Raw genomic sequence first — 13992 nt, 5'->3', positions numbered from 1 at the left:
AGTTCAAAGTGTTTGCTTTTGCAAGATGCACTGTTAAACTGAACAGTGTAATTAATTAAATTAAATGAGTTAATGTCACTCAAATAACAATGAAAGTACTTTGGACTTTCTGTAAACTCAAAATGTTGCTGTAGTAAGGTAAACTTAAAATTATTGTTTTCTAGTTCCCAGCATGCTTTGCATCAGACAACCAGGAAAAAAAATCTAGAAATTAAGTGTTATTTTGTTTATTTTTACACAAGATTAACATAGAGAGAAAATGTAGTACTTAAAAGTTGTGTTATGTTACGATTCACATAGTTTTCTGTTATGTTAGTTTTGTAGTGTTACCGTTGTGGTGAAGAGTAGAGCCTGTGGTTAGGTTGAAGATGTTATTAAAAGCAGGTAAATCTTGTTTCAGATAGATGTGAAGTTCCACGTGACCAGCATATCTATAAGCCTTATGATAACTTTAATGGAGATCTGAAACAGGGAGAAAGAAGATCTTACCACTGTGAGTCTGGATATCGTGAAACAGCAGCAGAGGCAACATGTACACAAGACGGATGGACACCAGATCCACTGTGTGCCGGTATGTTCTGCTACTAAAACAGTAAAACTTAAAGACTATATGCTGCATCTTGTTTGGCTGTTTACACGCAAGTATTGTGAGTTATTTTGAAAACGACATTAATACAAGCTGTTGCGAACTAGCAGTTATTTATAAAGATCCGGATCAATGTGCTGTTAATGGAAGCAAGTTGGATATAATTATCATTGTGAGGAGTGGGATGGGATCATAGGAACCTGACTTGGCTCCCATGGCACTCAGCCCCGCCTACTTGTCATAAAAAAAATTTAAGCTCTACTAATTAAAAAATTGAGTTCTTTTACTCAAATATTTTGAGGCAATAAGTTTCCTCAAATGTTTTGATTATTCTTTTTTTGTGTGTGTGATGTTTTGACTGTTGTGTGTGTTTTGTGTGTAGAATCTTGAGAAATATAGCCATAGTTTCAAAAACTGTGTAACCATTTTTCAAAAAAAAAAACAAAAAAAAGACAAATGACAAGTAGATAAATGTAAGTAGATGAATAAGTCCAATTGGAGAATACTGTAATGACTGGTATTTCTTGTATCTCTAGATGTAGCATGTCTTTTCTTTCTTTTTTTTAAATCACTCAGACTTCTTAAAAGGTGATGTTATGTCTTCATTATTATTAATCGCACAGGTCTGTTGCTAATCAAAACGGCAAAATAAATTGGTTTGTAAAAATAAGAGAAAACTTGTTTTAGTTCGTTCAATTTAAAATAAAAAGCCCTTATCTAAACATCGTTCTCTGACATGAACTATTTACACTGAAAAAAACCTCATACAAAGTAATTTGGGTGTAACATTTAAATACAACATTATTATTTACTGTGCAGAAATAACTTGTGAGCTTCAGTCTACATCTGGAGTAAAAAAGATCATCCCAGAGAGAAAGACTATTTTCAGAGCTGGAGAAAGTGTGGAGTTTATCTGCTCTGAAAAAGGAAGGTATGGTACCAAAGAAACCAGAAAATCATTTAGATGCCAAGAGAACGGGGAGTGGATCCCACTAGATCCCACTGGATCCCATAGGCTTACGATCCGTAAGCCTGTTTGTGGAGGTAAGATTCTAGAGAAATGCTTCTAAATTTGGTGATGAACTCACTACATGTTATTAAAAGTAGGGATGCACCGAATCCAGGATTCGGAATCGGATTCGGCCAAATACTTGGCTTTTTGACAGGTTTCGGTTTTGATTGAACCTTAGAATTTTTTTTTTTTCACTGAACCGGACCCACGCTATGCCGGTCGACGTCACGCGGCCGTTGATTATGTGAAGGTGTTTACATCAGTGTTGCCAAGTCCGCTTATTATACGCGACTTTGGGCTTGTTTTTCTGTAAAGTCGCTTAAAAATATTGGAAGTCGCGGGTCGCGTTTTTTTGGGCTTGTTTCTAAAAGTGTAGTTGCTTATTTGGGCTTGTTCCCAGCTCCATAATAAGTTATCAAGCAGATATGTTCTATGTTATTTAAACGTAGGAGTTCTAGCCTGTTCTCTCTGTCCCTCCCTTTTCCCCATACACACAGGAGACAGCTGAGTTTTTTCCCACCCACATCCTGCTTCTAATTGGCTCTGACCCAGATGGCAATGAGTACTAGCCAATCAGAGGCAGAGCAGGGTTCTTTTTTTTCTGGTTAGGAAAACGTTGTCAGTGAGTGACGTAAACTTTAAATATATGCGCGCGAGTTGCGACTGACCATTGTCATGTTGTCATTGTCCTGAAGGTCAGGGGGGAGAAAAATAAATAAACTGTACTCTGTACACCACCAACCTCTGTGCCTAGTGAAAGACTTTTCAGTACTGCTGGGGACAATTGTTCTCACACTCGCAACCGTCTGTCACCTGTTAATGCAGAGCGTCTTGTTTTTTTTTTTTTAAAGGAAACTCATTTCATGTGAACGGTTAGAGGTTTTACATTAATTTTAATTATGATGCAGGAGATGTGTGTGATCTTCCGTATTATTTTTCGTAATATTTGGCTACTGTTCTAATCGTAGCCTATATACTCTTATAAACGAAGACTAGACAGCCTACTATCCATGTTTATTGAATAAATGTTCAATATCATCAATTTTAGTTAAGTCACCAGACATATTCTGATTAAAAAAAACAAACCACCTTTCTTTGCATTGTTGCACTTTTATTGAAAGGTTTTGGTTTGTACTTGGGTAAGCATAGGATTATGGTAATTGTCAAAATAGTTGTTCCCACTAGTCATCCTGGCATAATGTTGCCCATTCTTTTTTCTTTCTTTCTTTTTTTTTACAGTTAAAATAAAATAAAATGAAAATACACTGCTGTGGACGTTGTTTACTTCATTAATGTGTTTTACTGTGTTAATGGAATAAAGATGCGAGTAAGATTTGGTATTTGGATTTCGGATTCGACCGAATCTTAAACAGTGGATTCGGTATTTAGCCGAACCCAAAAAATCTGGATTCGGTGAATCCCTAATTAAAAGCATGTGAATCTTGTTTCAGAGATTAGATGTGAAGTTCCACGTGACAAGCATGTCCATAATCCACATGAATACTTTAGAGGAGATCTGAAACTGGGAGAAAGAATATCTTACTATTGTTTCCAGGATGGACAATATCAAAAATCAGAGGCCACATGTACACAAGACGGATGGACACCAAAACCACTGTGTCCTGGTATGTTTTACTATAAAGTTTCCCAATATGTAAATGAAAGAAATTGTGAGGAGAAATAGTTTATTTAACATTTAATCTAGCTAGTGCGCTGAAAGTTGGCGACTTTTCACTTATAAACAGTGGTGGTAAGTAACGAAGTAAAAATACTTTGCTACTTTACTTAAGTATTTTTTTCGGGGATCTGTACTTTTCCTGAGTATGTTTTATTTGCATCTACTTTCACTTTTACTCCATTACTTTATTAAAGACAAAGTTTACTTTTTACTCCGATACATTGCCCCATGCCTGCTTCAAGTATTTATTACACTGATTTTACAAACCAATGAAAAATTTGGTTTTCTTTTGAAAAAAAAGAACGCGCGACTTCGCGAGTTCTTTGCCAACATGCGCTCACGCAGCAGTTAGTTCGAGGTGGAAGATGACCGCTAAAATAGGTGATAGTGCAGCTGTTGCTGCCCGAAATGATCCCGCGATTCCCGACAGGGATCACCCATGGCCATATCTCAAGGATATGTTTGAATTCACTGAAGTCAAGGGAGATTCTTATTGGCTGAAATGTCTTCTTTGCCTGCCACGGGTGAATGAAATTTCAGTAGGGTTGTGCAAAAAATCGAATGCGATTTTCATGCTCATCTCATCAGTAAAGACGCTCCTGTAATAAGAAGTATATATTTCCAGCACATGCATTCAGATCAGGGTAGCCAGGTCTTCACAACAAATCCTGACCAGTTGCTTCTCAAAACTAGTCCAAAACTAGCCCAAACGCGTTTCCAGGAGGTTCCCCGATAAAAATTGCTTCCCGGGTTAAAATATACGTTTATTGGAAGGGTTGCCTTTGGTAAAATTCACATTTTAGGTGCTAAATATCAAGTTATTGGGATTGGGGTTTCTTCGACCAGCGGACATGAAAAACAACCACAGACTTGGCAACACTGGTTGGCATACACTACACAGCGCCGTAGTCCACCGACAACTAACACAAAATCGCTTTCAAAATCGAGAAAAAAATCTATTTTGTGTAGATTGTCAGTGAATTTCGCCTCTGTGTAGTATATGCCAACCAGTGTTGCCAAGTCTGTGGTTGTTTTTCATGTCCGCAGGTTGAAGCGACATTACCAGTATCATGATATTTAGCCCCTAAAATGCGAATGACAGAATTTTCATTTTTGGGAGAACTAACTCTTTAAAGAGTTGGTTCTTCCTCATTGATATTCTGAAACAGTCTTACCTTGTATCTTGCACATCTTCTGTTTGATGCAGCTATGATGTTATGGAACATGTCTATTGAAAGTTCAACCCCTATACTGCGATAAGGTGCTTCATTGTCTTTTTTGATTGTAAATCTAACAAATTCTTAAGTATCTTATCTCATCATTTGTTCAATTAAAACACTGCATATCACTCCCAAAACAACTTATCTGCTTAATTATATTGAAAGTTCAACCCCTATACTGCGATAAGGTGCTTCATTGTCTTTTTTGATTGTAAATCTAACAAATTCTTAAGTATCTTATCTCATCATTTGTTCAATTAAAACACTGCATATCACTCCCAAAACAACTTATCTGCTTAATTTTTGATATTTACAGTTAATTTGAATATTTACTTTTTACTTCCGGTACTTAAGTATGTTTTAAATCGGATACTTTTGTACTTTTACTCAAGTGATGTTTGAATGGAGGACTTTCTACTTTTACTGGAGTCATTTTTTTATTTAGATACATCTACTTTTACTTGAGTATAACTTTTGAGTACTTTTACCACCCCTGCCTATAAAACAGAAACTTGCTGATTTACTAGATAAAACCAACACACCAGTTCATATGCATAGATTAGTTTACCTGATATGAAGTGTGCACTGCAAACACGAGCATTATTTATGATCATCTCCGTCCAGCCTGTACACCGTATTGCATTCAACCACAATTGTACTCTTGATTTCTGTGAAGGAATGTCTGCCGGGATCCGGTAAAACTTTAGTTTTGAAACAAAAGTGCTGTTCCTTCTATTCTGGCAGCCAAAAACACAACAAGAAGACATTTTAAAGTCAAAACCTCAAACTTTTAGCGCACCTGCTATGAGTTCTGCCTTATGTTTTGCCTCTAGCTAGAGTGGTGACATCACAGTGACGTAGGCGATTGAGGGGTCTATTGAGTAAATTAATTTTTTTTTTCACAAATCCATGCTATTGGTCAGTCCCCACGTGGGTATGTTAATTTTACAAATTATTAACTAATCTAAAGTCTTAAAAATAGCTTGAGAGCAAATCTCATAACTCCATTGGACACTTCATCTGTCTGAGAAGTCTTGTAACTCCACCTCTTCTTCACACCGCGGGAGCTTCGCAGCAAGACTGAGAGTCGCAACGTATCCTCGTCGAGCAACACGTCCTCTGAGGTAAATGTCCTCAAAACAATGGTTATTTCAAAACAATGGTTATTCATGATTCAGTTATATGAATTATATAATAAGTTTATTTATAGTATATATAACAGTTTTGTCTCGAAGCAATGGTAGTGCTGAGGTGTCATGTATCATTTCTGAGGATGCTAGATTTTTCTTTCTGCTAGGTCTAGCACTGGACGGTAGCTATCTTAGTGACTGAAATCTTCCATGGTTTTGTTTCTGATGAGGATAATGAATTTAATGCACAAAAATAGCATGCCGTTGACTTAGTTAGCCACTATGCATTGGATTTGTCATCAAGTTTTGTGAGATAGCTAACGTGATTTTCGTATGGTTTAAAAAAAAACCTTGACCACCGCTCATCTGAGGATCTGAACTTAGCGCAAGACAATCCACTGCAATGCAGACTAAATCCTGTGCACTGCAGATAAAACAGGATTGTATCTTACAATGTCAAGGCATGCCGTCATGTTCAGAAAGCTAGCTGGGTTCTTGCCTCATTATCATACGTAATCATGCTGTAATATTTTAGGAAAACGATCATTTGACTTTTATTCATTTTATTTTTTGCAGGCAACCTTGTCTGTGTCCTTCGAGGAACTCTGTCAGATGCGGCCTCTTTCAGACCACCTGAAGATCAAGAAGCTGAAATTCAAACACCTCCAAGACCTGAAGGAAGTCATCGCAAAAGACTTAAACAGATTTTACGACAATTTGCTTCACTAGCTTAATATAGGATGCAACATTAACACAGTCAATATGATGGCAATGTTATCTGTGTTACACTATATGATATCAGTTATTGATGTATTTCAAATATCTACTTAATACTACACGTAGGCTTATTATGCATGTGCACTGAAGTTTTAAAATGTATCTAATATTATACTTGAATTAAATTGGATGTTTTGGATACCGCCATTAAATTATTGTTTTTATTATTATTTTACTGACTTTAAGTTCAACTGTTAGGCCTACTTATACACTAAGTAGACATCCAAAAGGCCCTTTTTACCGCCGCACCTACCGCCGCGGCGGGCGATATAAAGTGCATTTGCAACCTTTGACCGCTGAGTGGTGCTTTAACCACAAGTTATCAAACAAGCGCATCAAAGCACATTTTCGCTAATAGACGTCAGTTTTGCCTCACTGATGTGTTAGATTTGATGGCTTCAGTCAGGGAAAATGAAAGAAAAAAACTGTAGTTAAAATATTTAATATGTAATATCCACAGACAAAAGTTTGGTACTTATGAAGTTATGTGCATTTCTTAGAACGAATTCAAGCAGGATAAATGTCAAGCCTGTGCTGAACCTGTGATTATATTTTCTCTAATCTACATGGTATTAAACCATATTTTAGATTTGACACATTTAAAAGGTGTGCAGTATTATTTATATTTTATTATGCGTATAATATATATTATATTATATTATTCAAAAGAAATTGTGGTTTACTTTGCATCGGAGCATTAAAAATGGTAGCCTATTTTAGGGGGGTTGGCTACATGGATTAATATGCAAAATGTCAATATTTTCATATATTATGCCTATATCTTAATTTATATTTTAAATATAAATATATTTTGTTGTTTTCATATGGATTACTTTATCACAGAATATCTGTTTTCGGCGGCACTTGTTTAGTTTAAAAGTAGACATGTCAAGCTTTCTATAGATATCTCTCTCATGTCTCTCCGTTGAGTATTCACGGAGTTACAGTTCATTTTAATGACGTGTTTGTAAAAGAAGATCAGCGCAGACAAAGGCTGCAGACAGCACACCTTGTTTGTTATCTTTATTTTATAAGTGCACAAAGTTTTGTTGTTATTATGTCTGTATCCAAAAAAAAGTAGACCCTTTACAGATTCGATTGATGTATTGCTCTTATCTGTACGATTAAAACTGAAAGTGTAATTTAAGTTCTTTTCTGGGTTATTAGGAGAAAATGACTCATAAGGCGTATCTGCGTTAATCGACTCCAGAGGGTTAATAAAACAACATGCATTTTTGTTATTCGTTAAATGTCCTTTAACTTATTGGGGGAAAAAAACATTTGTCTGTAAACTGATTAAGAAATTGTTGCATGTTTAAACATGAAGCACTGTATAATTTCGTTCCCATTATTTAGGCCTAATTAGCCTAAAACAAGAAACGAATAAAATTAAACCTGCATGATTAAATCTTTGAAACTCTAATAAATGGACGGATTAATAAACTGTCCTCATGATTAAACTCAAGTTCTCTCATTATAATCAACAAAATACACACAATGTAAAAAAGAGCTTCATTAACTGACAACATAAGTGATTTTAAAGGGAGCCTTCTTTACTTGCTTTTAGTGCTGGGCGATAGCATATGGCCTAAAAAAAATAAATAAATCCGATTTATGATTTAAATCAATTTTAAAATCAATATTCAAATGACAAAGAAATTTTTCAAAACAAGTTTTAATATAGTTATATTAAAGTATAGTTTAACTTGTAACTGAGACAAGATGATAAAACAACTGTGATGTTATTACCCTAATGCTGGAAAGACCTTTTATTTTATTTTATTATTATTATTTATTATATATTATTTTTTATTATTATTATTTTTTGTTAATACTAGCCCATCAGCTGTGCAAATTTTGTTTGTGAGGAAAATAACAGTACATTATTGTCAGTTATTTTATCTAAACAGATCTATTAATTTCTTCAAGATTTCAAAATCAAATAGCATGCTGATAATGTAGTAGCACTGTAAGATTACATTTGTTTGAATGCATTATTGCTAAAGCGATTGCGTGTGAATGTGCTTTATCTGTTTAAATCATGCTTTAACCCGAAAATAATCAGTAAAAGAAACAGACAAACTCATATATCCTTTAACATCCCGCTCGACTATTGCAGTCATTATAACCTGATCAAACCATAGCTAAATATGTTTAACATTAATTCTTGCTGAATATGCAGTTATATTACTGGCTGTTGGCATGAATTGTACTCGTGATGGATGCTCCAGTCAGAATCACAACGCTCAGCTCATCCTCTGCTCGGCGGCGTGTTACTGTCAGACTCGCGGGGGAGGGTTGAGCCACTCTGAACTACGGGAGCCTGAGTGGTGCGTCGGTGGGTGTTAAAAAGAAAACTGATTTTCATTCAAACAAACCGATGTAAATTACAAATTCGAGTTAATTGATAAAATCGATTTATCACCCAGCCCTACTTGCTTTCATATTATTTAATGAAAAAAAAATGCAGCTGCATTTAAATGCAGGTGTGTAAAATATGTGCAAGATTTGCACTGCAGGTGTGATGGTAGATGTGCAGCTTTTATTCTTATTTATTTTATCTTCATTACAAATCTTGATTGGTTTCATTTTGGATAATTGCATGTAAAAATAATTAATTATTATTCATATTAATATTCATATGCAAGTATTTGTGCAAAAATTATTAATTCGCATTAATGACAGGGCGCATCAATATTCAACATTTAACAATCAGTGAATGTTGCATTTCTCTGTCGGAGAGAGCCAGCACTGTGAATTTCATCTTGCAGCAGACAAGAAAACATTTGTTTATTAATAAATAATTAAAATGTCTCATTTTTCACAATTATTAGGCTACTTCATGTACTATGTGGCAAACTTAATGGATGTGCTTGAGCGCGGAATATATTAAGATTTGATTATGTAAATTTTATATAAACCTCTGATTAGTTGAATATAACAAATTAACGACTAGAACTAGAAAAATCTTACTTGGGGACAGACCATTTTTTTGTCTTATATAAACCGGTTCAGCAACTTTGAAAGCCTCATAAGACACTGTCCATATGAAAGAGCAATTCACACCTTTATATCGACCCCCAAAGGCCACACATAACTAACCCCAAAAACCCAACCCCCTCCAGCTGAACTGAATTCGGTCTGTGTTTTGGCTCTGAGGAACGGTGTGTTACTGGGCTGAAACATGCCTGCACTCATAATAATAATATATAATTTTATAATTTTTAATCAGTTTAAGCTTTGAGAAACCGCGTTCTCCAGAGATCACAGTGACAGTGAGAAACACTTTCAATGCTACAAAAACATTTGGAAAAATTTATTCCATCCCTTTTTAACAGATGAATTTAAGCGCATCCAGTGGTTTAGCAACCAGGCTCCAGCAACCAGGCGTCTGCCCAAAGTCAGCTCTTCGAACAATTCATGCCCGCAAATCTCCATGAGTCAGGGCCTTTTCCAGTCTTAAGCAATCCTGAAGAGTCTTAAGCAGTCCTGAAGAACTATTGTATTCTCCTTTTCTTTGAGAGATGCAATGTCATTTTAAAATCCAAATACGCGCCCATGGTCTCGAAGCAGCGAAAGCACTCTTTCACAGAACGGAGGCGACGAATTTCAAAAAGGAGCCTCATTGTTTCTCATTTAAAAGCGGTCGTCTTTTTTACTCATGACCAGATAGCCTAATTTTATTCATTTTGACATTTTTGAATATACATTGGCCAGGCGGGAATTTTTATTCTAAATTTAAAGTGAATTTAAATTTGTACTAATGGAGTGGGTAAAAAAAAATGCTTTTGATATAAGTGCGATAACTGTAACCTTATGTAAAACAAACAAATAAATTAATAATTTTCTCTCTCTCTCTCTCTCTCTCTCTCTCTCTCTCTCTCGCCACCCTGGCTGAGCTGCCGCCCTAGGCGGCTGACTAGTTCGCCTATAGGCACGCGCCAGCCCTGTGTGCACGAGACACCAGCGCGAACAAACAGCTGAAACAGAAAATACTCCATTTTTGGACACACATAAGGCATAATTCAAAAATGTAAAGTGTTAGTAGTTAGTAGTAGTAAAACAGAGTTAATAATAATTATTGCTAAATGCTGGACCGTTCCCATTTCGCTCTGCATATGGAACCTGAAGATTGTTTTTAAACCAAGAATGAACCGAAATGAAAATGGAATGAAAACATTTAGCTTTTTATCCGTATATATATATATTTTCACAAGACCATAATGATAATAACAAATCATCAATTAATAATTAATCATTATTTTACGAAAATCATTGTTATTTGTGATCGTGGATGTTTGAGGAAGGCTTTAAGACCAAGCGGAATCCTCTGTTCCGGCCTCACAGCGCCGGGACTCGCGCTCAGTGATGCAGCTTCAATGTCTGCAGTTTGACTTTACTAAATCAGATTGAGGCGAATACAACTTATTGATCATGAGACCAATATTTAGCAAGCAGGAAAACATTCATTCTACCTGAAGGAAGACGTATTTCATTGAGCTAATGCTGTTAAATAGAGAGAGAGAGAGAGAGAGAACCAGTCTATTAAACTTAGAGCTCATTATATTGAAGTACAAATCCAAACACCAGAAACGTTATGCATTTTATGAATAATGAAATGTTATGAAAAGTATTAGAGCTGAAACAACGAATCGATTTAATCGATTAAAATCGATTATTAAAATAGTTGTCAACTAATTTAGTCATCGATTCATTGCTAAATAACTTTTATTTGCCGTAAGCGGCTCATTTCGTGCATATTTCAAATCTGCGGTGACCAAAGTGTGGCAGTAATGAGCCACCGGAGGTTTTACTCAGCCAGTACAGCAGGAGAAGTAGCGAATAGCCAATAGCTGGCCTCGTTTTATGTCACGTGCTTCCCGAACAGCGTCTCTGCAGCATTCAGCGTGATGTGGGAGTACTTTACTTTGAGCCTTCAAAAACGAAGAGTAACCTGTAAACTCTGCACTACTAAACTGTTTAAGGGGAGGTTCACATATCGCGTCTTTTGCGCGCTCAAGTTCGTTATTTCCAACACCGCACCGCATCGAGTTAAAAACATTTCAACTTTTCAGAATTCTGCAAGCGCACCGCGGGTCATGTGACAAGAACTAACCAATCAGCTTCATCCTTTCCCGTAACAACGTTAAAAGCTCAGTCAAGATGAAAGGAACAGCTGATCATAGTTGTATATGGATTTCCATTTTGAAATAAATTTAGTAGCAGAGCTACTGCAAGCGATTTTTGAGCTGCAAATCCATTTATCCTTTGCTGAAATTTCCGCGTCTTCAAGGAGAGAGCACATCATGGTTGCTTAGCAAAGGCAGACGCCTCAGGGGCGCTTCTGCCCGAGCGCTTTGGAAAGAAGGAGAAAGCGGTGCGCCTAGCATTTTCAACGTGTTTTTAGGCGCGATTTGTGAACGGCCCCTAAGACTTTCATTTGTGCAGATTCTCCAGTACAATGTTGTTTGCAAATGTTTAGTCATAAAAGCTGATACCATTGCTTTTTAACAGTTAACATTTAAAGCTTTACAAACATGTTCTGTGATCAGTTTGTCGTCTACCAGTTCAAAATTCAGTTGTGCAGCCTAATTATGACTGAATGAGAGGGGTAAATGTTTAAAGATATTAGAAATGCACTTTTTTTCTAAGTATTCACTGCTCTTTTTCACACAGCAGGTTTTTTGTGTGTGTCCAATTTTTTTTTTCTGGACAACTTTCTGATGGATTTTACTTAAAATTGTGAGTTCCATTCAGGTTTCATGCCATTGGCACTTTTTTCAAGGATTGTTTACAATTTCACAGCAAAAGCTATAAAGCTGTTTCCCAGTAAATAATAAAATACAATGCACTGCAATTTTATTATGTTTTATCCTTATTCTTCGTGAAATTATGTTCTGAAAGATTCCTTAATAAGCTTTGTTCGGGATGTTAAACTACTTTAACTGCTATAAAACAACTCCAGGTATATTTTTGATGAGGATATGACAGTGCAAAATGGTTAAAATCTCTTAAAAATCTATGCTGAAGGATAAAGACCATTTATTAATAATTTACTTGTGGGAAAAATGGAAAAAACAAAAATATAAGTACATAAACCGATTAATCGTAAAAATAATCGACAGATTAATCGATTATCAAAATAATCGTTAGTTGCAGCCCTAAAAAGTATGCATTTTGTTTATTCACATGCAGTATGGTTGTTGGTATTTAGCAGTTAAAACCTATTTTTAAACTTGAATTTAAATACTATTAAACTAAATTTAAATTCTCAAGGAGTTTATAAGTAAAAAAGGATAAAATGTCACAATGCATTTTAAATAGTCTAAATGAACTTGTGTTAACAATATAATTAGAACTAACAATATAATTCGATTTTTTTAAATGAACAATTCCTGTATAAAATGGGACAGCAACCTTTATATCAAACAATTTTAAATCGTCCACAGCTGAGCATCGCGGGAGGCTGATCAAGTAATTTTCAGATGCAATGAAAAAAAAACACTGGATAGCCTATATTAGGCACAGGCTCTGCTCTGAAGTATAAAATTTTAATGGATTAATCGCCTATTTTCATTTTCATTTTCCATTTTAATTTTCTTTTTTTTTTTAAACACGCTAAAAAATAAATTAAGTTTGTCAGAGGAAAAAATATATAAGTCGTCTATAGTTGCATTTTAACGGATTCATCACCTATTCTCTGTTTGCTGGATGTTTTTTTTTTTTAATTTATTTTATTTTTTTTACACGCTAAAAAATAAATCAGAGTTTGTGAGAGGAAAAATATAAGTCAGGTATAAGTAGGGATGTGTACCGAAACCCGGTATTAAACTGGCCCCGGGGCTAAATTATGAAAGACGTATCAGTAGGCTAAGATCTGACGCTATCGGTTCTGCTTTCGGTACTGGAACAAGGGAAAAAAAATAACATACTATGTATTTTTGCTTAATAATCTCTAATGCGCTCCGCGGAGGCTGTCTGTCAGTCACACACACACACACACACCACAACGAGCGCGGAGCACCCACACGCATTAACTGTATGTAAACTCCTGCTTAATAATAAAGAGTGACGATGGCGAAGAGATTTGCTTAATGTTATCGTGCACATTTTATCTCACCAAACATTTCTAATGTGCGATTATATTAAGACGTTCGTCTGTGAGATCTGCGATTTATAAAAATAATAAAACCTATATTTCCCTCAAGACTAGTCATGTTTTTGTGGTTGTTTTATTTTAAACGTCTCTGCTTCTATTTTAGCCAATTAATTTTCAATAAACTAAAAAAAAATAATAATAAAAAAAGGAAAACGAATACAGCTTGTTATCAGACTGTAAAAAAATACGATGAAAATGTCATGACAACACATTTTTAAGTTTGGCTACTTTAACTTATAGAAATAATTTAAGCAATTTAATGCGTTTTTATACTAGTTTAAATCAGAATTTTTAATACTATTAAACTGAATTTAAAATCTCATGGAATTTTAAGTTTAAACGGGGTGAAAATGCCACAGTGAATATTAAATATAGCCTATATAACAGAAGACCTTGATTGCATGTTACCATGAAACTAACAGAATAATTC

General features: G+C 35.2%; 1 protein-coding gene across 15 annotated transcripts in view; it reads left to right on the top strand.

Annotated features, from left to right (window-relative positions):
- The window catches only part of LOC132159950 (complement component receptor 1-like protein), a 217702-nt gene that overhangs the window by 17378 nt on the left and 186332 nt on the right, over positions 1 to 13992 (top strand). For 9 of the 15 annotated variants that reach the window (XM_059569631.1, XM_059569642.1, XM_059569636.1 and 6 more), the window contains exons 8-9: positions 401 to 571; positions 3050 to 3223. The exons of 3 other annotated variants lie outside the window; for them this stretch is intronic. In XM_059569631.1, coding sequence (XP_059425614.1) covers positions 401 to 571; positions 3050 to 3223 — 345 coding nt within the window. Of the gene's footprint in view, positions 1 to 400; positions 572 to 1405; positions 1563 to 3049; positions 3224 to 13992 lie in introns of all 15 variants that reach the window. 3 more of the 15 variants (XM_059569640.1, XM_059569633.1, XM_059569639.1) reach the window with 3 other exon arrangements.

This window comes from Carassius carassius, chromosome 16, assembly GCF_963082965.1.
Source record: "Carassius carassius chromosome 16, fCarCar2.1, whole genome shotgun sequence".
In the NCBI taxonomy this organism is placed as follows: Eukaryota; Metazoa; Chordata; class Actinopteri; order Cypriniformes; family Cyprinidae; genus Carassius; species Carassius carassius.
Note: the sequence above shows the minus strand (reverse complement) of the source record. Positions and strands in the feature narration are given on the sequence as shown.